General features: G+C 44.7%; 1 protein-coding gene across 2 annotated transcripts; it reads left to right on the forward strand.

The window, feature by feature from the left end:
* Nucleotides 1-22,358, forward strand: LOC125252119 (sialidase-3-like). Of its 2 annotated transcripts, XM_048165158.1 has the most exons (3): nt 1-87; nt 16,646-16,933; nt 20,690-22,358. In XM_048165158.1, exons 2-3 carry the CDS (start codon nt 16,661-16,663, stop codon nt 21,593-21,595), a joined length of 1,179 nt encoding a protein of 392 aa, XP_048021115.1. In that variant the 5' UTR covers nt 1-87; nt 16,646-16,660; the 3' UTR covers nt 21,596-22,358. The 2 variants fall into 2 exon arrangements, with proteins under 2 accessions (XP_048021115.1, XP_048021114.1); XM_048165157.1 differs by lacking the exon at nt 1-87 and having other exon boundaries at nt 14,459-16,933.
* Nucleotides 22,359-22,362: the final 4 nt, after the last annotated feature.

Genomic DNA, 22,362 nt, shown 5'->3' on the forward strand with positions numbered 1-22,362 from the left:
GTCAGACTGCGAGGGGCTCCTGCAATTTCTGTTGTGACGAACATTCTGAGAGACTCAACTGTTGCTGCTGCAGGAAAGATCATTTCTGTGAGTGTTACTTCTTGTATTTTACTGGAGAATTATTGATAGAAGACATTGACTTATCTTATTTTAGCCTATGTATGTTGTCATGTTGTCCAGTTAAAAGCAAACATTTAATGAGGTTCAAAATTATGGTTAAAGCTTTTATAGTCAATATAGGTGGTAGACAATTCCTGATGGTGGGGGGTGGGGGGGGTCTATATATCTGGTCTATATGTCCCTGCCTCTGCTGAATTACTTTGATTATTTTTAGTCTTCAAACATCTTAAAATGCACAAATGTACAAATTAAAAATAAATTGAAGCAAACGCGATTGAATGTAGAGGTTTGTGTCTCGTTATTCTATTAAAAATATTAATAACTGGTTGATTTTGCATGAATTTGCATTCCTATCAGAAGAATTATTAGCGTCATTGTAAATAGTGGTAAAATATCGAAGCTATATAGTAATCTATCTCAAATCAGAATATTTCTTATAAAAAAATGCACGTAACAGCTGCCAAAAAAAAAAAAAACCCTGTGGTTTGTGATTTAACTGTGGTTTGTGAGGAAAAGAAAAAAAAAAACGTTTGAAAACATCCCCCCTCTGTTTTTTTCACAAATCGCACCCTGGCTGTTGCAGTGAAGCGCACAACGAAAGTAGTAACAACCTACCCTTCGAAGTGAGTAGGGCATAGGGATGCCCTTAGTTTTAGTCATGGCCATGACGTATTAACTTGTGGGAAACGTGATAATAAGATGTGGCCATGAGATCTTTTTTTGAGGTAACGACATCCTTATGTAGTTTTCATGCGTCCACGTGTAGGGGCTCAATCTTTGGTCATGATAAAAAATCGTCCGATCGACTTGAAATTTGGCGTGCACTGTCTTGGTCCCAGTGGACATGATAGTCTATGTGGACATTGGCGTTTCTCAAAAAACATGGCCGCTATCAGCCAATGAAGTTTGAGCACCTATTAGACAAGGTTAATGGTGGCCGATCGGAACGAAATTCGGTGGGCATGTTCGACTCAAGGTCCTAGAGGTCTGTAAGAATGTTGAAAGAAATCGGCCACTAGTTGGCGCTCACAAGTTTTACGCCTCTGTAATCACGTGCGGTTTCACAGATCCACACAATATGTATATCATTTGATAGATCTCCACATGCTGAACAACTTTGCCTCAAATACCAATGCTGTCAATCAAATCGTTCATTAATTATTCATGAATATCTGAAAAACCTACTTTTGCAAACTAGTCCTAGGTTTTTTGCCCAATCGGAACAAAACCAGTGCAAGACAATTATTATCTAGATCAATAATTATGAAAAAAAAGTTTAACTTTACCCTTTGGGTCGCTATAACAGGGTCATTTAGAAAATGGGCGTGGCTAAAAACACCCAAAAGCCTATAAATCTTAAAAGAAAACTCAGAACTTCATGGAATTAAGAGAGCATATGCCAACTTTTATGGAGATCGGACCATAGGTGGCGCTATAACTGTTAAAAAGATTTTTTTTTTAAATAAATTGAATGGTTTTGGCTGAAAATGTATAAAACTTTGGGTGTGGTTGACATATTTTCACGGGACTAAACATCTTTGCCAAAATGTCAAAATTTTGATAGGAAGTGGCAAAAAAATCCAATCAAAGACGCTCATGGGTCATTTTTTATGCTCTCATATATATAAGTATCTATAACTTAAAAAGGAAATGAGATATTTTCACCAAAATTAACACGCATATGTATGGGCACACTCTGAGGACACCCCAAAAAAGGCAAAAGGTGGTGATTTACCTGTCAAAAAATCTTTAAAAATGTTCTGGTGAAAATTCTTACTTTGGTCATACTTCAAGGCTACAACCTGTGATTCCGAAGTACAGTATCAACACCGATTTGGTGACTGACAGCAAACATTAGATTCATCCGTGCTGAGGAGTCATGCAGAGGCACAACCCACATAAAGATAATAATTCTGCATATAACTGCAATTGCAGGTTTCAAACAGAGATGGTGACAAAGAAGCAAAACTTACGGAATGCAGATTTAAAGTACAGGTGCTGGCCATATAATTAGAATATCATCAAAAAGTTGATTTATTTCACTAATTCCATTCAAAAAGTGAAACTTGTATATTATATTCATTCATTACACACAGACTGATATATTTCAAATGTTTATTTCTTTTAATTTTGATGATTATTACTGACAACTAAGGAAAATCCCAAATTCAGTATGTCAGAAAATTAGAATATTACTTAAGACCAATACAAAGAAAGGATTTTTAGAAATCTTGGCCAACTGAAAAGTATGAACATGAAAAGTATGAGCATGTACAGCACTCAATACTTAGTTGGGGCTCCTTTTCCCTGAATTACTGCAGCAATGCGGCAACTGCTCAGGTGTTATGAGAGCCCAGGTTGCTCTGATAGTGGCCTTCAGCTCTTCTGGAAGCTTTGGCACTGTGTGCAGGTGCCAAGTCCTGTTGGAAAATGAAATCTGCATCTCCATAAAGTTGGTCAGCAGCAGGAAGCATGAAGTGCTCTAAAACTTCCTGGTATACGGCTGCGTTGACCTTGGACCTCAGAAAACACAGTGGACCAACACCAGCAGATGACATGGCACCCCAAACCATCACTGACTGTGGAAACTTTACACTGGACCTCAAGCTACATGGATTGTGTGCCTCTCCTCTCTTCCTCCAGACTCTGGGACCCTGATTTCCAAAGGAAATCCAAAATTTACTTTCATCAGAGAACATAACTTTGGTCCACTCAGCAGCAGTCCAGTCCTTTTTGTCTTTAGCCCAGGCGAGACGCTTCTGACGCTATCTGTTGTTTAAGAGTGGCTTGACACAATGCGACAGCTGAAACCCATGTCTTGCATACGTCTGTGCGTAGTGGTTCTTGAAGCACTGACTCCAGCTGCAGTCCACTCTTTGTGAATCTCCCCCACATTTTTGAATGGGTTTTGTTTCACAATCCTCTCCAGGGTGCGGTTATCCCTATTGCTTGTACACTTTTTTCTACCACATCTTTTCCTTCCCTTCGCCTCTCTATTAATGTGCTTGGACACAGAGCAGCCTCTTTTGCAATGACCTTTTGTGCAAGGTGTCAATGGTCGTCTTTTGGACAACTGTCAAGTCAGCAATCTTCCCCATGATTGTGTAGCCTACAGAACTAGACTGAGAGACCATTTAAAGGCCTTTGCAGGTGTTTCGAGTTAATTAGCTGATTAGAGTGTGGCACCAGGTGTCTTCAATATTGAACCTTTTTAGAACGATATTCTAATTTTCTGAGATACTGAATTTGGGATTTTCCTTAGTTGTCAGCTATAATCATCAAAATGAAAAGAAATAAACATTTGAAATATATCAGTCTGTGTGTAATGAATGAATATAATATACAAGTTTCACTTTTTGAATGAAATTAGTGAAATAAATGATGATACAATGATATTCTAATTATATGACCAGCACCTGTATATGTTTTGAAAATACTGTAAATGCCCCATCATGCCAATAAAAATGTGACTTAATGACTATATTTCTGTTGACTACACCAGTGGCCTATGTGACGATAAATGAGCATCTGTTATCATTTAGCTCCTTGTGCCCGTGACAGCATTCGAATGAAGTTTAAATAGTTTATTATTAATAGTCATTTGTTATCAATAGTCAGAATACACAGTGCATCGCAGTTTGTTGTGTATGGGGCTGCATAGCCACAGACCAGTTGCAGGAGGCCCCACCTTGCAACTTACAGGACTTAAAGGATCTGCTGCAAACATCTTGGTTACAGATACCAAAGTACACCTTCAGGGGTCTAGTGGAGTCCATGCCTTGATGGGTCAGCAAAAGGGGGCCCAACACAATATTAGGAAGGTGGTCTGACACTGTTTCTAAACCAGACGCGCCACAACAGCTAAAAGCTGTCTACACCGAACACGACAAACTGACCGTTGCAAAGCACTTGGACTACTTCAGAAGTAGAACGGGGAATCCGTTTACTGTTGAGAATTTGTTGAGTCGCATCGCGCCGTGCTGCGACATCCAGTGTAGACAATATCACTGATTATAATGGGTTTTATTATCTTTTATCTTCCAGTGTAGACACGGTGTGAATGTTATGCCTGATCGGTATATATATATATACATATATGATGAGGGATGGGGGGTGTAGGGCACAGCATCATCCCTAAGCTGAGATGTTGTAACTGGCATGGTGAAGTTATTGGCATTGGCTCAGTTTCTGAAGCAAACTGGCTATGTGCTGGATAAGCCTCCAGGAATGATACTTGATAGAAAGTGCGCTGGGTGGGTTGGCTCGGTCTCTGTTCAGGGAGAGGAGGCAATGGTTTAATCCAAGGCTCTGCTCTGTTGCGCACTTGGGTTCTGGTTGGGTTTGACGAGGGGTTGCAGCATGGTGAGGCATACTGGTGTGCCAACAGGGTAGTCTCTCTGCTTACGGGGGTGGTGACTGGAAATAAGTGTCTCTGATTTGAGCTTTCCTCAGTACTTTTGAAAGCTCCTCTACAGACTGCAACTTAGTGTTTGCCTAGATCCAGCCCACATCTGGTACATGTGGATTCCACGTGGGCCGAATCTGGACCAACACTATGTTGCCTTCTGGGTCAACAAAACAGGGTTGGGGTTTGGCAGACTGTGGCCAAGTTTGACAGTCTGAGCTGACATCAGGGCTAGCATCAGATTTCAGCTATCCCTTCACTGATTTCAGGATCTGAGTCCTAGGTGTCTGATACCGGGATGATGCTTGTGAGGATTGGACAGATGCTTGAGGAGTGTTGTGTATCAGGACTTTCTCCAAGAGTTCTGTTTGGCACCTAGCAGTCTCATTCTGTTGCTTTGTAATTTCCATTATCTGAAGCATAAAGTCCTCTGATGAACCAGCTGTTCCAAATGGGTGGTGAGAGGGGGGTTGAAGTTCTTTTCGGTCTAACAGCCTGCCCTGATGGGTTCCCAGCATAGTTGACTACATAGTCATCGAGGTAAACAGGCCTCTGGATTGCTGTGCATGGACGTTGGGATGAGGCAGGGGCAGACTTTGATATTTCAGACACTGGGGTTGCCATGGTAATGACCCGGATCCTGCTCAAAGGACAAATAATGTACTTAAGGTGGACTGGTTTTTTGGAAAACTTGGTCATTGCCATGAAGTGTTGGTAAGGACATGGAGACTGGGACCCCAATCATATGTCCAACAAGTTTACTGGTTACATTGGTATTCATGGTCATATGCACGTGTGTGTGTGGTTCTAAACAAAGAAAAGTAAAAATATACATAATATACAAATACAAATAAGTGATTCTCAAATAAACAGGATATTTCAAGATGTATATTACCAGATGTAAATTTCCAGATGTAAAGCTGTACACAACACTGTAATACAATATATGTATATACTGTCATTGCACCTTATGTTTGTAAGTTTTATGAACCATATAAACATACAGTCATGTGAAAAAGTTAGGACACCCTATTGAATTCCATGGTTTTCTGTATCAGGGCATAATAAAAAATCATCTAGTCCTTGGCAGGTCTTAAAATTTTTTAAATAAAACCTCAGATGAACAACAACACATGACATATCACAGTGTCATTATTTGTTTAGCAAACATAAAGCCGAAATGGAAAAGCCATGGGTGACAAACTTAGGACACCCTTACTGTTAACATAGGAATTTAAGAGGGTAAGTAATGTTCAGGCACTGCTAATCAAATGTATTTGATTAACCTGTCACGTATGACAGTGTGATCACCTCTATAAAAGCTGAAGTTCTGGCAGTTTGATTGTCTGGAGCTTTCAGATGTGTGTTAACACAATGCCAAGGAGGAAAGACATCAGCAATGATCTTAGAGAAGCAATTGTTGCTGCCATCAACCTGGAAACAGTTACAAGGTCGTTCCAAAACAATTTGAAGTCCGTCATTTACAATGAGGAATAAAAGTTGCTTCACTCCCTGGAAAATGAGAAAGGAGGTGTATTATAATCTAACAATACAAACTGCTTTGAATTCCCACATAACAAATTAAGCAGACTTAAAATATTTATTTCAAACAAATTGTATATTGTGTTCATGTTTATTTTTTGGTCTTTATTACGATACAAACAGAAAATACAGGAAATATGTACACAAAATGAAAAAAAAAACTCAGAACAAATTGACTTCTTTAAGAAAAAATCAGTATTTAGTGTGACCTCCTAGACTTCTTCCAGTTTTTTCAAAGGAGAAACTTCTAATCAGATTTTGAAAGTTTTCTTGGCCTTCCAGTCATTTCCCATTCTATTTAGGTTTAAGAGAGCCAGGTTAATGCTATTGCTCAAGTGTAAACTTAAAAAATACTGACTTACCGCGAGTATCCAGATAACGATGATGATTGATGATAATGATGATTATATCATTTGTCTGTGCTAGTCCTAAGAAATCATCTTACCATAGTGTAGCAGCAGATAAATACAGATAAAGTAATAAAAACTACTATCTTTATATCACTAAAATGAAATAAGAAGCCGCTTACAGATGCTCACCTCCACACATGTAATTGTAAACACAACACTAACGTCTTCACTTCCAGGTCAAGAAGAAAAAAAACTCATAAGCCAATGAGAACACACCACTGCTGGCCCCGCCCCCACGAGAGATTTGTGCCTGAAAGATGAACGAAAACGAAAACTTCAGAAGCATAAATGAAAACTCTGGAAACACATTTGTAAGTACAGATCAGTGAAAGAAAGAGGAGAAACAGTTAGCACAACATGCAGTGCATTAAAAACAAAGTCAAACATTTTGCCTGCGATTTTATTTTTTAAAGTTTCAAAGACATTTTATATATATATATATATATATATATATATATATATTTATTTATTTATTTATTTATTTATTAATTTTTTTAAAGTTACATTAATTTTTATTGGAATAAAGGTATTCCATACAAGCCTCAATGAACTGAAGCAAAATGTTGGCCCATTGTACAGAAGAATGGAGACTGATAAAATCATGATTACTTAAAGTTCCCTTTCGATACTTCACTCGTACTGCGTATGGGGAAAGGTCTCCTTTTTCCCCGTTACTGAAGCCTTTTTCAATAACGCAGTGTAACTGCATCGTCATTGGTTCACTCATAGACAAGTTGTTGAACCAATGACGGCGCGGCATAGCTGCGACCTAGGGATTTCAGTTCTCTCTCCTTCAGCGACGACTTCACATTGCTCCTCGCTGATCTCCGGCTGAAGCCTTCGCCGCCTGGAAGAAGCTCGCCTGGAAAGAAGCTCTCGCCGCCGTCGAAGAGGCTCCCGCAGCGGACTGCTGAGCTCGCCGAGGAAGAAGCGCCGGCGCCCTCGTCGACTGCTGCCTCGAGCGCAGTCTCGAGCCGCCCGCTTCCCGCTTCCGGCCGCCTGCCAGCCCGTCTCCTGCCGCCATCCGGCGCGCCTAAAAGAGCGATTTTCCCGCGGTTATTGCCGCTCTAAAAGAGCTTTCCAACAGCGGTTTTCACTGCTCTAGCGGCCCTCGTCGCTCTAAAAGAGCCCCTCAAACGCCGTTTTCACGGCGGCAGCGTTGTTACAAATGCCGCGCCACTCGTGTGGCACATGCAGAGCCCCTCTGACGACGAAAGACCGCCCTGGTGATTTATGTATGACACCACTGTCATGCTGTCCGACTGGACTAAGACGTGGCGCCCTGTCAGGTGTGCCGACGACGGTCACGGTGAGTGCGTCGGCTGCCTGGGCAGACCCCATGCAGAGGCCGCGCTCACCGGGACCTCGTGTTCTCACTGTGAGAACATGAGTCTCGCCTCTCTGCGCTCGCGGATCGCCTTCTTCAGTGAAGGCGATCTCGCCGCTCGCGCCCTCCCGTCGTCTTCCTCCCGCGAGCCGGCTAGGAAGAGACGGCGGGGTAGAGCGGCCCAGCGCACGGAGTTGGATGACGTCACGCCGGCTTCCCCGCGTGCCTCACCCTCTCCCCCGAGACAGCAGTCCCCCGTTCTGTTCTCCCACCCTGAGCTGCGTCCCTCGGCAGATGCGAGCGACCTCATCTCTTTTGGCGGTTCTGAAGACGAGCCGCTTGATGACGTCATGTCTCTCACGGCCTCTGAATCCGAAGGTTGGGCCGGTGATTCTGACCCCGCCCGCCTTCCCTCGCTGGAGCCCATTGACTGCAAGCCGGGTATGGATGCCGAGCTCTTCCGCATCCTTTCGAAAGCAGTAGAGGTTTTGGACCTCGAATGGGCTCCGCCAGAGGAGCCATCATGGAGCAGGCTCGATGAGTGGTTCCTGCCGGGTTCCCACCAGGCCCCTTCTCAACGCGCTGCACCGTTTTTCCCAGAGGTTCACAACGAGCTGACGAAGTCATCGTGCGCCCCGTATTCTGCCCGCCTATGTACTACGCATTATTCAGCTCTCACCTCTGTGGATGGCTCTGAAGAGAAGAGTTACGAGCATCTACCGCCCCTGGACGAAGCGGTGGCGGCTCACCTCTGTCCCCCCACAGCTGTGGGTTGGAAAACTAAGAGGGCCCTTCCATCCAAGCCCTGCAGGACCACTTCTGCCCTGGCTGGCAGAGCATATACGTCCGCGGGCCAGGCTGCTTCAGCACTGCAGGCCATGGCTATTCTCCAGGTGTTTCAAGCGAAGCTCCTCCGTTCTCTGGATGAGTCCGGCGTCGACGCACCTGCCTTCCGTGACCTCCACAGCGCCACTGACTTAGCCCTGCGTGCCACAAAGGCCACAGCTCAGGCCATTGGACGATCCATGGCCAGCCTGGTCGTGCTTGAGCGCCATTTGTGGCTCAACCTGACCGAGATTAAGGAGATGGACAAGATGGCCTTTTTGGATGCCCCGGTCTCTCCTTCTGGTCTCTTCGGGCCAGCAGTAGAAGGCTTTATGGAGCGTTTTACTGCAGCACAAAAGTCGTCTCAGGCTATGCGACACTTCCTGCCTAAACTCCCTAGCTCCACGTCTGCTTCCAGCCGCCCCAAGTCTGCGCCGGCTCAGCAGAACAAAACTGCCCCCTCTACCTCTCAGGCAGCACCACCCAAGGAACAGCGCCATCGTAAGCGCTCCTCCCTCCCGGGGCAACGTCAGGGACCCCGGCCTAAGATTACGCTGGACCCGACGCCTCCTAAGCCCTCCTGATATTTCAGGAAGGAAGAGGATGGGGCAAAGTCTCGCCACGGCCGGACCACCCCAAAAGCTCTTTCGTTCCACCCCCCCTCCGCCTCGTTCAGCTCCGGGCGTGGGAGATATGTTCAGTGTTGCACTAACTGGGCCCAGTGCTGCGTCCATGCAAAACGCTATTCTTATGGCGAACACTATGAATATTCTACCTTCTCTAAGAAAGAGCGAAGTTCCTCTTCCACTCTCTCCGGTGCACGGGCCCCCGATTGGCGGCCCATCACCCGATACCATTCAGCCCCTTGTCACGTGGGCCGAGGCCTGGCGGGCCATCCCCGGAGTGTCAAGCTGGGTTCTGGGAACCATAAGTCGAGGCTACTCGCTTCAGTTCGCCCGAAGGCCCCCGCGCTTCAGCGGGGTGCTTCAGACTTCAGTCAACACGGACAACGTTCATGTCCTCCGAGCCGAAGTCACGTCTCTTCTGAGGAAAGGAGCTATAGAAATAGTATCCCCCTCAGAGAGCAATTCGGGGTTCTACAGCCGTTATTTTCTAGTTCCCAAAAAAGATGGTGGTCTCAGACCCATCTTAGATCTCAGGCTCTTGAACCTCTCCCTCATGAGACGGAAGTTCAAGATGCTAACGCTGAAGCAGATCCTCGCGCAGGTTTGCCCCGGGGACTGGTTCTGCTCACTGGACCTGAAAGATGCATACTTTCATATCCAGATAGCCCCCCATCACAGGCGATTCTTGAGATTCGCGTTCGAGGGTGTGGCTTACCAATATACGGTCCTTCCATTCGGACTGTCCCTAGCTCCTCGCACTTTTACCAAGTGCATGAACGCGGCGCTTTCCCCACTGAGACAGATGGGAATCCGGGTTCTCAATTACCTCGACGACTGGCTCATCCTAGCCCAGTCACGAGCCGAGCTGGAGCATCACAGATCCGTGTTACTCAGCCACTTGGAGTGCCTGGGTCTCAGGGTCAACTTTGCCAAGAGCTCACTGCTCCCCAGCCAGCGTATAACGTTCCTGGGTGCAGTTTTCGACTCAGTCTGTATGGCGGCTGTAGTATTTCCAGAGCGCGCTCTGGCCATTCAGCAGCTCACGGCATCGGTCAGGAACAGAGCCTATTTCCCTCTGAAGTTTTTCCAGAGGATGCTAGGGCTGATGGCTTCCGCCTCCCCGGTTCTGCAGCTCGGCCTTCTTCGGATGCGGCCTCTGCAGTACTGGTTGAAGTTCCGGGTCCCTCCTCACGCCTGGCGGCACGGCCGCCTGCGTCTCAGGGTCAATCAGGCCTGTTTGGCAGCTCTGAAACCCTGGATGAACCCTGTATGGTTCAGCCAAGGGGTACCCCTACAGGCGGTGTCCAGAAGGACGGTGCTCTCAACGGATGCTTCCAACACAGGTTGGGGCGCTCTTTGCGAGGGCAGACCGGCCTTCGGCTCGTGGTCTCACGAGGAATGCCATCTGCACATCAACTGCCTCGAGATGTTGGCAGTGATTCGAGCCCTTCATGCGTTCCAGGCACACCTGACAGGGCGCCACGTCTTAGTCCAGTCGGACAGCATGACAGTGGTGTCATACATAAATCACCAGGGCGGTCTTTCGTCCAGCCGCTTATGCGCTCTGGCGAAGCGTCTTCTGGAATGGGCATCACCGAGGTTTCAGTCGCTCAGGGCGACTCACATACCCGGGAGAACAAACTTGGGAGCAGACATGCTATCTCGGAGCAATGTCCCCTCAGATGAGTGGATGCTCCACCCCCAGACGGTTCTCATGATCTGGGAGTTCTTCGGAAAGGCAGAGGTAGACCTCTTCGCTTCAGAAGGCAACTCTCACTGCCCAATTTATTTCTCGAAGGAGGAAGATGCGCTGGCCCATGTCTGGCCCAGCACCCTCCTTTACGCTTTTCCCCCGATCGCTCTGATCCCACAGGTCATCAGACGAATCAGGGAAGACAAGCACAGAGTCCTCCTGGTGGCCCCGCTCTGGAGGAGCCAAGTTTGGTTCTCAGAGCTGTTCAGGCTTTCCACATAAGCTCCGTGGCCGATCCCCCTGAGACGGGACCTCCTCTCTCATCGAACAGGACAATTTGGCATCCCCAGCCAGAACTCTGGGCTCTGCACCTCTGGTCCCTCGACGGGAGCCTGCTAACCTCCCCGGGGACGTGCTGAATACCATTTCTCAGGCAAGAGCTCCATCCACGAGACGCCTCTACACCCAGAAATGGTCGGTCTTTGTTGACTGGTGTTCTACACGCAACATAGACCCAGTGGAGTGTGACGTATCTCCGATACTGTCTTTTCTCCAGGAGCGTTTGAATCTGGGTCGCACCCCTTCAACGCTCAAAGTTTACGTAGCAGCCATTGCAGCGTTTCACGCTCCTATCGCTGGCCAGTCAGTGGGACGAAACAACCTTGTGGTGCGTTTCTTGAGAGGTTCTAGGCGATTAAATCCTCCTCGTCCTCTCACTGTTCCCACCTGGGACCTCTCTTTGGTCCTCAGAGCTCTTAAAGGGCCTCCCTTTGAGCCACTGCGTTCAGCTGACCTCAGGCCCCTGACACTCAAAACCGCTCTGCTACTTGCACTAGCATCGGTTAAGCGAGTTGGTGACTTGCAGGCCCTCTCCGTGAGCCCTGCATGCCTTGAGTTCGGGCCCAACGACTCCAAAGTCGTTTTGAAACCTAGGCATGGCTACGTCCCTAAGGTGCTCTTGACTCCATTCAGAGCACAGGTTATTTCCCTCTCAGCGCTTCCTCCCTCGTCGGACGAGCGAGAGTTGGAACTACTCTGCCCTGTCAGGGCATTAAGGACCTACGTTGATCGATCACAGCCTTTTCGGCAATCTGATCAGCTCTTTATCTGCTTTGGTGGCCGCACCAAGGGGTCTTCGGTCTCAAAGCAACGTCTTTCGCGTTGGATAGTCGACGCTATTGCTCTTTGTTACTCCTCTATGGGCCTCGACTGCCCCATAGGAGTTAGAGCTCACTCTACTAGAGGAATGGCTTCCTCTTGGGCCTGGTCAAGTGGAGTTTCGATTAAAGACATCTGTGAGGCGGCCGGCTGGTCCTCGCCGTCCACTTTTGTCAGATTTTATCATTTGGACGTCCCGACCTTACAAGCTCGGGTCCTCTCGGTATGATCCAGCGGCCTCTATCGAGCTCCGCTTCATGCCACTCTGGGAGTTAACTCCCTTTTTGTAGTGTAACGAGGATTCGATGGCTCCGGCCTTCTCACTTGTCCTCTGGTTCCCTCACGGTGCCCAAGACAAATCCAGTCGTTCCCTGCCGTGGCACGGCGCGGTTGAATTCGTTCCCCATACGCAGTACGAGTGAAGTATCGAAAGGGAACGTACTCGGTTACTAACGTAACCTTGGTTCCCTGAGATACGGAACGAGTACTGCGTTACATGCCGTGCCACGAGGCTGCGGCTTCAGTGTCGTCGCTTCAGTCGAATGACCTGAAATCCTATGGCGAAACGCCCGCTTATATAGCCCTAAACCCCGCCCATTTCGGCGGGAATATTCGCGCGCTCTGTCGCCATAGGTCGCGCAGCTATGCCGCGCCGTCATTGGTTCAACAACTTGTCTATGAGTGAACCAATGACGATGCAGTTACACTGCGTTATTGAAAAAGGCTTCAGTAACGGGGAAAAAGGAGACCTTTCCCCATATGCAGTACTCGTTCGGTATCTCAGGGAACCGAGGTTACGTTAGTAACCGAGTACGTTATTGCTGCTAAAATTGGATCTACAAGCAATTGAAACATATGGTGTCCTAACTTTGTAACCCATGGTTTTTCCATTTTGGCATTATTTTTGCTAAATAAATAATGACATGGGATGATATGTCATGTGTTGTTGTTCATCTAAGGTTTTATTTTAGAAATTTTAAGACCTGCCAAACACTAGATGATTTTTTATTATGTCCTGATATGGAAAACCATGGAATTCAATAGGGTATCCTAACTTTTTCATGACTGTACATAAACATAGATACATTAGATGTACATTTTAAAGTATATTTAATAGATCACAATGGCATTAACAGGTTCATATTAAACAATTCCAAATATTCGGTTTAAAGTGCTTATGTTTAATCAAATACTCACTTGTGCATTGCCGCAGGTTTTCCATGCTTCTGTTTATTTTACACATAAACAACTCTATAATATAATAATCTTAATCAGCAGTAACAGAAATATAAAAGATGAATAAACTCACTTTTAATCATTGACGCACACAACTAGGAGGAAAAACACATCTCTCTATGATTGTCATGATCCCCAGTTGGAGTGCCCTATTTAGCCACCAGAGGGCACTCCAACCCGGACTAGTTCCTCGCCACACTTGGACTTCATTTCCCATAACCCACTTCCCGGACTCATTATCCCATCATTGCACTCAGTTGTTTTGTGTTTGATCATTAGTGTCTGTCTATTTATACCTGGTTTGTTTCTGCTTTTGTATTCAAGGTTTCATTTATGGTCACTGGCTTCTCTGTTGTTCTTGTTTTGTGTGGACTGTTTTATGGATTACGACTCTTGCCTGGATGTACTACGTTTTTGGATTGCCCTATTAAAGCTGCACTTGGATCTTACCACCTTGTCTCTGTGCTCTCCGTGACAATGATAGAGTGAAAACTAAGCTAAAGAGTTCTGTACACAGTAACCCGACCAATGCTGTGGTTTAATTGGCTGTCTGTTCACATGATCGGTGCACGATTGCTATGTAGGCTCTCCAGAAGTGCAACTAAATCCACTGCACTGCAGGAATTTTCCAGGTGCACTTTCTTGCTCTCTCATCTCTCCAACAGCGAGTTGACACACAAACCCACCTCCCCTCATTAGTTTCATTTGCTTCGGAGTCCGGATGAATATTGTTGGTGTACCAGAGCTTGAATTTCAGTGTGGGATTGCACTTATTGTACATAATTTTTGTGATCACACCCAAAGTGTATTCTCAGAACTAAATTGAGTACTTTTCGCTGCTTATTGTGTCAAATACACACAAAATAAAATGCCGTTCTTGGCGAGTATTCATGTAAACAGTCAGTTATGTTAAGTGAACAGCTGAGAAAGAAAATGTGTAACAGTATAATGGATCCATGTGTCAGATCTTAAAGTGACAGCAGCCTAATAAACCTGTTGCCAAATTATGAGAACATTAAAATCTATATGACAGTTTTTCCCCATGGTATCAATGTCAAAATTGTGGACAGTGAAAATGCTAAGTGGCTAGTAACTTTGGAAAACCACTAGCCACAGTGGCTGGTGAGCAAAAAAGTTCATGTCAAACCCTAATTACTAACATGAATTAGCGTGTTACTAGCATGTTTTAACACATTGCTAGCATGAATTACCAGGCATGTTTTAGCACACTGTTAGCATGAATTATCATGTTTGCTAAAATTTTTAACATATTTCTAGCATGTTTTAGCATATTGCCAGCATGCCTTAACATACTGCTAGCATGTTTTAAAGGGTTAGTTCATCTTCGGAACACAAATAAGATATTTTTGATAGAATCCAATGGCTCAGTGAAGCCTCCATTGACAGCAAGATAATTAACTCTTTCAAATGCCCATTAATTGATTTAAAAAAAAAAAAAAAAAAAAAAAAAAAATACAACATTACAGTACCCAAAACCTATCGATTTCAACATTTATTAGGCTTTAAAAAAATATCAGCATTTAATTTAAGACTTACGTGAACTTAAGTGAATACAATCTTCACATAAACCCATTATAGCCTAACCCATTTCCTACGTGTCTAACAGTTAGGAAATCTATAGAAATTTAATAAAGTTATCGAACACTTTACATTCTTCACTGCATAAATTATAAATTAAATATAGATTAATCCTTATTAAAGCTACAATTTTCTCCGTTACCCTTTTTCTTTGATTAACATTAATGACAGACATCAAAGCGACTGATTTTTTAGGCTGCTGTGACTTTAAGACCTGCCGCTGCCGAACATGATGCGCATCTCATTTTCTCACAACTCTTTAAGTTCATTTAAGATGTTATTTAACTCAGTTAAGATTGCTCTTATGAAGATACTCAAAATGAGCATTAGGCATAATTCTGAATGTTATTGTTTGTTCAAGCACGGAAGTTTTTCTGTGCACAGGAGTCGTGTGTCACCCAGACACAACATTCACAAACAGCGCATTATCTTTTGTCTTGTGGCACTTTAATGATTTAAAAGAATTTGCATGAATAAGAGTGTGATCATATAATGTAACTAGCCAAATTATGACAGTTTATGACAAATTAATGATGTTTGCTGCTTTAATTGCATTAAATATTTTTAAAACATGAATCTGAACAAATGAATTGCATGCGTTAATGCGCTAATTTTGACAACACCAGTTTTAACATATTGCTAGCATGACTTAGCATGTTACTAGCATCTTTAACATGTTAGCATAAATTAACAAATTGCTAACATGTTTTAACACACTGCTAACATGATTTAACATGTTGTTAGCATGAATTAGCATGTTTTATCACATTGCTAACATGAATTAGCATGTTGTTAACATGAATTTGTCACAATAACCACAGTGTCTGAGGTGGGTCTCGAACCCGGGTCTCACAGTCAGGGAAAGCTACTTCTTTACCTCTGGTCTACTGGAGATGATAGTTTTTCATAAGACCCATGTGCAGAAGAAAAGGCAAACTAGGAGGCTCAGATAACTCAAAAGAAAGCTGTCTTTACTTGAAGTCAGTTTTCAAATACAAACAAAAGAGCAATCACAGCTTTACAAAACAAAACATTAATAAGGCCAAATGGCAACAGAGAAACATAGCTTAAATCTTTCTAGAACTCAGGTAATCCGTACTGAGTTGATACCAAGACTGAACACAGTTCAATGAAACTACCAAACTTAAATAGGACAAAATACAGGTGAATCAAATTAACTTGATGAACAATCTTAATTAGAGAGTTCACAGCAGGTGGTGCCACCTAGTGGCTTGGAGTGTCCTCACAGAAAAGGGCAGATGGTGCCCACCAATGGCTGGGAGAGTCATTGCATGAAGGAGCAGACAGCGCTCCCTAGTGGCTTGGAGAGTCACTGCAAGAGGAGTCTTACAGAATTAACAAATTGCTAACATGATTTAGCTTTTTGCTAGCATGTTTTACACATTGCTAGCATGTCTTATGCCAGTTGCTAGGCTTTGGTAGTGATAGATAGTTGGTGAATGAAGCTTAAATACTTTATTAGAGTTGCTTTATAAAAGTTTTGACCCCCTCAATGAAAGTCTATAGGACTTTTGTCAAGCCAACATAATTCTGAGAAAATGTCTAAAGTCATTTGTAGGAAAATTCCACTTCATTTGATTTGATAGTTGGTGTCTCAAGCAATGTCATTTATACATTTTAAAATGTGGCTGAAATGTATTGCATGTTACTGTTACTTCTACTATTTATTCTTTCTATTTATAGGGCTAGAATTTTACAATGGCTAACAATACATCTTCAGAAAGCAGTTCAATTCCTCCCAAAAGCAATTTAACTAATCTCGAAGACAATACAACAGCAACAACATTATTCAAACAGGAGACACCACTTTATTCAAAACACGTGACATACAGAATTCCAGCTCTCATCTATATCAGTAAAGATCAGACCTACATTGCCTTTGCTGAAAAGCGGAAAACTAAACACGACACAGATGCAGAAGTGCTTGTGATGAAAAGAGGATCGTGGAAAGATGGCAAGAATGAAGTTGAGGTACTATACATGTTTAACCAAAATTTTAAAATATTATACATAACTGACAGTTTTCTTAAAGTCCCCCTGTAGTCAATAGTTATATGCCTTAAAACTCATCTCATCTAAATTTGTCCTGTGAAAAAAATTCCTCATCCCTTAAAATAGCTTGAATGTAAAGACACACCGGGACGTTTATTGTGAGTGCTTATCGCCAGCGTTTTTCGAGACATTTTTCATGTTAATACACAAGCAATTTTCACTGGCGATGCACAGAGTGAACGTGCAAATTCACTTCCTGACAGTATATGTGTCACGATCACGTCTGTTCCTGTCACATCCCGGACTACATTTCCCATGATCCTCCATTGCTCATCTCCTGCACTCACTTCACAATCACTCCACACTAATCACCACACCCAGCTGCCACACATTACCTGGACTATAAAAGACTCATACACACACCACCTCACCGCGAAGTCTTGTTTACCCAGTGTGACATTTCCGAGCGTTATATCCCTGTTTACCCGTTTGTTACTGTTCCTGCCTGATTCCTGTTTTACGACCCATTGCTGCCTGCCTCGATCCTTGCCTGTACCCTGACTACGACTCTGCCTGTTCCTCACTGTTCCTGTTTGTTCCTGTTTTGACCCTGCCTGTACGACCACTCTTACTTCTAATAAACGCTGCATTTGGATCTCACTCTGAGTCCCGCCTTCGTTACAGAAGACTTCGCCACACCAAGATCCAGCAGCTACCGTGAGTGTTTCCGTCACATTCAGCATCAGCATGGACCCAGCTATATGTCTCATCCACCTTCGTCAAGGTAATAGTACCCTGGAGGACCATATTCAGAAGTTTCTGGATATTGCCCATTATGCAGACTGGCCTGACTGTGCTCTTATTGACTTTTTTTGTGATGGCATCAACCAACCTCTCCAGAGTAGATTAAGACGAGAGGGACCGCGTTCATCACTCTGCGGTTTTATGGACTATGCTCTGTTGTCAGTTGGTTCTCCATTTACTGTGGGAGTCGCGGAGGAACACGACACCGCAGTGAATCACGTAATGGCCGCCGCACCAGTGGACCCTCACAAAATGGCGGCTACCATTACAACATCACATCACGCCTTCGCTGATCGCCCAGAGCAACGTCACGCCTTCGCTGATCGCCCAGAGCAACGTCACGTCTTCGCTGATCGCCCAGAGCAACGTCACGTCTTCGCTGATCGCCCAGAGCAACGCTACGTCTCCGTTGATTGCCCAGAGCAACGTCACGTCGCCGCTGATCGCCCAGAGCAACGTCACGTCGCCGCTGATCGCCCAGAGCAAAGTCACGTCGCCGCTGATCACCCAGAGTCACGTCACGTCTCTAGATCAGTCCGGGAGCGGAGAGGGTTGCGTTCCAGTGTGGCTGATCCTCCACTGACTACGGTCCGAGCAGCTGGCATCCCCAAGTCCTCGCCGGCCGCTTCGCTCTCAAACCAGTCGGCCGCTTCGCTCTCAAGCCCGGTGGCCGCTTCGCTCTCAAGTCCGCCGGCCGCTTCGCACTCAAGCCCGGTGGCCGCTTCGCTCTCAAGCCAACCGGTTGCAACGCTCTCAAGTACTCCGGTTGCAACGCTCTCAAGTTCGCCTGTGTCTACGGACAAGATGGCCGCATCGCCTGTGTCTACGGACAAGATGGCCGCATCGCCTGTGTCTACGGACAAGATGGCCGCATCGCCTGTGTCTACGGACAAGATGGCGGCATCGCCTGTGTCTACGGACAAGATGGCCGCATCGCCTCATCCTCGGAAGAGGAGGAGGAAGGCTTCTTCCGTTCTTCCCCCTCTTACGCCCAAGCTGCTTGCTCGGCCGGCGCCACCTGCGCTTCTTGCCCTGCCAGCGCCACCTGCGCTTCTTGCCCTGCCGGCGCCACCTGCGCTTCTTGCCCTGCCGGCGCCACCTGCGCTTCTCGCTCTGCCGGCGCCACCTGAACTCCCTGCCTTGCCAGCACCACCTGAACTCCTTGCCCTGCCAGCACCACCCGAGCTCCTGGCCCTGCCGGCGCCATCCAAGCTCCTAGCCCTGCCAACGCCGCCCAAACTCCTTGCTCTGTCAGCACCACCCAGGCGTCTCGCCCTGCCGGCACCACCCGAACGCCTGGCCCTGCCGGAACCACCTGAACTCCTTGCCCACGAGGCCGCAACAGACCCCGTTGAAATCCCCAAGAACTTTTTGGGGGGGCAGTATACCTGAGGGCGGGGAGCTTATGGGTGGGCACTCTGCCTGGCCACTGCCGTCATTGGCCTTTGAACTATTATGGCCATGGCGGCCCGGGAACCTGCATTGGAGACTCCGTTCCTGTCCGCCACTAGAGCTCCAATGCACCCACCCCCCTCCCTATTGGTGTCATCTACGCCGCGAGGACGCGCCTTCCGGGAGGGGGGCGTTATGTCACGATCACGTCTGTTCCTGTCACATCCCGGACTACATTTCCCATGATCCTCCATTGCTCATCTCCTGCACTCACTTCACAATCACTCCACACTAATCACCACACCCAGCTGCCACACATTACCTGGACTATAAAAGACTCATACACACACCACCTCACCGCGAAGTCTTGTTTACCCAGTGTGACATTTCCGAGCGTTATATCCCTGTTTACCCGTTTGTTACTGTTCCTGCCTGATTCCTGTTTTACGACCCATTGCTGCCTGCCTCGATCCTTGCCTGTACCCTGACTACGACTCTGCCTGTTCCTCACTGTTCCTGTTTGTTCCTGTTTTGACCCTGCCTGTACGACCACTCTTACTTCTAATAAACGCTGCATTTGGATCTCACTCTGAGTCCCGCCTTCGTTACAATATGGCCCTTGTGCTTAGTGCAAGTGAACGGTAGTGCAAATATTTATTAATTAGACATTAATAAAATTAAAGAAGTTTGCACACGTCAGTGTGCAGACTCACATTGGCGCTCTTTGTTTATTCACGAGGCGTTAACGTCAACGAAAAACACGCACAATAATCGTCCCGGTGTGAACAAGCGTTAACTCTACACCTTTGCTTCATTTATTAAGTGGATCTATGAATATGCTAATTAGCCCCACCTCCACTTACTCGTACGAGCTCAGAGATCCACTCAGTCAACTTACTGAGGTAAACACTGCTCAATGATATCGTTTTTATATCGTTTGACACATAGCGGTAAGATTAGCCTTTTGCTTGACTAACTTCATCTGATAATGATGTGTTACTAATGTTACACAAACTGTTTCCGTTCGCCATCTCAGAGTCAAACAGCTGCCTTCTAACAAACAGTATCCTTAAAACTGCTTTGAACAACTCAAACCGTCAGTGGAGATAGGCATATAGTTCATCATAATATTGTTATCACACACTGGCAATATTGCTAAATGTACCCGATTTTTCATATCAACAGAAAAATATATGGGGATAACCTGGTGGTCATAGTTAATGATATGCTAAAACCCGCCCGCACCTTGACGTGAACACTAGCGATTTCAAACCGCGTTTTTGAAACTGTCTTTAGATCACTGCAGTTTTAAAGGGAAAATACGTAGCAATGGTGTTGACTTATGAATTTGCACATGGTTTGTCTTAAAGCATATTAAAAACAGCACATAGACATATAAACAACATTAAAAACTTGATTTTCACCACAAGGGGGACTTTAACAACTTACTGTAACTGTTTCATAGATTCTTTACACAATCTAGCATTCTTTAGTTTATAAAAGGCATCAACAGTCATGATGTCATGCTTTTAATTTCAGTGGGTCAGTGGATATCAGGTGCTCAGCGCTTGTCTACCAAACCACCGCAGCATGAATCCATGTCCGGTCTATGAGAGAGATTCCGAGACCCTCTTTCTGTTTTTCATTTGTGTTCCCAATGGGTACAGTGAATCCTACCAAATATACCAAAAAAGGAACCGGGCTCGGCTTTGTTACATAACCAGTAAGGACACTGGCAAAACATGGAGTGGTATTACTGACTTGAAAGAGGTGATCAGTGAAAAGGAGAAAAACTGGGCCACCTTTTCTGTTGGACCAGGACATGGTGTTCAAATGAAGAGTGGAAGACTGATTATCCCAGCATACACATTTTATTTTACATCCGTAAGTGATAAGCCCACATCACATGCATTCGCATTCTACAGTGATGATAAAGGAAACACTTGGCATGTAGGAGAACATATGGATGGTGAGTCTAATGAGTGTCAGATGGCTGAGATCATAGACGACGAAGGTAACAGTACACTGTACTCCAATGCTCGAGGTACATCTGGCTATAGAGTCGAGGCTCTAAGCAAGAATGGTGGAAAAGATTTTGACAAACCTTCATCTGCTCAAGAGCTGATAGAGACTGGTGAACTTGGCTGCCAAGGAAGTGTGCTGAGTATTCTGTCCCCTGATCAGAGTACATGGCTGATCTATTCTCACCCATCTGATAAAGAGAAGAGAAATGATCTCAGAATATATATAAATAAATCACCGAAGGATCCCATGCAATGGAAAACCATACAATGCATCAATGAAGGTCCAAGTGGATACTCAGATCTGGCAGAGTGCGAAGATAGAAAGTACATTGCCTGTCTCTTTGAATGTGGACAGGAAAGCGAAATTGAAATGATAGCCTTCAAGCTTTTCAATATCAGCAACACTTTGGATATTCAATAAGTGGATTCTCCACAGCAACGTTCAAGTTCACGTTGCAAAAATTTTTGTCTTTTAATGTAATTTTTGTTTGTTTGTTTGTCTGTTATACTTAATTTGCTTAATGAAAATGGCTGAATGTTAAAAATCAAGTTGAAAATACTTCAAATTCAATTCAAATTACCAACCTAGCAGTATGCTTTCATTATTATAACTGTATTATAATCTTTTTAAATACTATATTTAATTCACCTGAATTATACAATATGTAGGAAACAGCAAACATATTTTATTGGTCATTTCATAACATTACAAAAACATAAAATAATGACATTCTTTGAATGATGTTGAACATGTCTGTACTGTTTAGTCAGATTAAGTTTTCCATATAATTATTTTACAAAAACATAAAATAATTATATGGAAAACTTAATCTAATTGATAGATTTTATGTTGGTCTCAGCATTGAAAGTATGTGGACTGAGGCTCCTTTTTTTTTTTCCTCTGTCAAAGTTGTATACTATGTTTCAAACATATGGTTTTCTATGTACCAGAACCATTTCCATATAAGGCTCTACTAGGAGTAAATGTGAAACAGGGAATGGTCCCTGCTTAGGAGAAGGTCCTTGGGATGCTAAGGGACCTCATGGGTACCTGACCAATAGATGACCATATTTAGACTTGTTTTTCTATATGTATCACATTCCTATACCATGATCTATATGATGTATTCTCTTTCTCATTGGCTGAAACTATACTACACCCCTTGTACTCTTTCTATATATTCTCTC

The sequence above is a fragment of the Megalobrama amblycephala genome, linkage group LG18 (genome assembly GCF_018812025.1).
Source record: "Megalobrama amblycephala isolate DHTTF-2021 linkage group LG18, ASM1881202v1, whole genome shotgun sequence".
Lineage (NCBI taxonomy): Eukaryota > Metazoa > Chordata > Actinopteri > Cypriniformes > Xenocyprididae > Megalobrama > Megalobrama amblycephala.